Raw genomic sequence first — 1,150 nt, forward strand, 5'->3', positions numbered from 1 at the left:
GACTCTTACCACGGCCGAAACTGCAGCGCCGAGGAAGGGATCTACCAAGATGCCACCCCCCTCTCCGGGAAGATCGTGCTCGCCGTCGTCCTGGCGCTCGTCACGCTGGCCACGGTGCTCTCCAACGCCTTTGTCATCGCCACGGTCTACCAGACGAGGAAACTCCACACGCCGGCCAACTATCTCATCGCCTCGCTGGCCGTCACCGACCTCCTTGTCTCCATCCTCGTCATGCCCATCAGCACCATGTACACTGTGACCGGCAAGTGGACGCTGGGCCAGATCGTCTGCGATATCTGGCTGTCCTCGGACATCACCTGTTGCACGGCGTCCATCCTGCACCTCTGTGTCATCGCCCTGGACCGCTACTGGGCGATCACCGACGCCGTCGAGTACTCCACGAAACGGACTCCCAAGCGGGCAGCGGGCATGATCGCTCTGGTGTGGGTCTTCTCCATCTGCATCTCCATGCCCCCTTTGTTTTGGCGGCAGGCGAAGGCCGAGGAAGTCTCTCACTGTGTGGTGAACACGGACCACGTCCTCTACACTGTGTACTCCACAGTGGGAGCCTTCTACTTCCCCACTCTGCTGCTGATAGCCCTCTACGGGAGGATCTACGTGGAAGCCAGATCGCGGATTTTGAAGCAGACGCCAAAGAAAGCAGGTAAAAGACTAACGCGGGCTCAGTTAATCACAGACTCCCCGGGGTCGTCCTCCTCCGTCACGTCCATAAACTCCAAGGCCCCCGAGGGATCCAGCGAAACGGGCTCTCCCGTGTACATGAACCAGGTGAAGGTGAAGGTCTCGGATGCCCTGCTGGAGAAAAAGAAGCTCACGGCCGCTAGAGAGCGGAAGGCTACAAAGACTTTAGGGATTATTTTAGGAGCTTTCATCGTCTGTTGGCTGCCCTTTTTCATCATCAGCCTGGTGTTGCCTATTTGCAAGGACGCTTGCTGGTTCCACGGGGCCATCTTTGACTTTTTCACGTGGCTTGGATATCTCAACTCCCTCATCAACCCCATCATCTATACTATGTCTAACGAAGACTTCAAACAAGCTTTCCACAAACTCATACGTTTCCGATGCACAAGCTGAAAATTTTGAATGCGATGTGTCCTCCGGGTCTGCCCCCATGCACGCCCGTGCCCGA

The 1,150-nt window shown here is 56.8% G+C and overlaps 1 protein-coding gene across 1 annotated transcript in view; it reads left to right on the forward strand.

Moving 5' to 3' along the window:
• The window catches only part of HTR1B (5-hydroxytryptamine (serotonin) receptor 1B, G protein-coupled), a 7,878-nt gene extending 6,734 nt beyond the window's left edge, over nucleotides 1-1,144 (forward strand). Inside the window, exon 2 of the mRNA XM_009333232.1 lies at nucleotides 5-1,144. Within this exon, the coding sequence (XP_009331507.1) occupies nucleotides 5-1,095 (1,091 nt within the window). The 3' untranslated portion in view covers nucleotides 1,096-1,144. The remainder of the gene's footprint in view (nucleotides 1-4) is intronic.
• Nucleotides 1,145-1,150: the final 6 nt, after the last annotated feature.

Source organism: Pygoscelis adeliae, unplaced genomic scaffold (genome assembly GCF_000699105.1).
Source record: "Pygoscelis adeliae isolate BGI_AS28 unplaced genomic scaffold, ASM69910v1 Scaffold57, whole genome shotgun sequence".
Lineage (NCBI taxonomy): Eukaryota > Metazoa > Chordata > Aves > Sphenisciformes > Spheniscidae > Pygoscelis > Pygoscelis adeliae.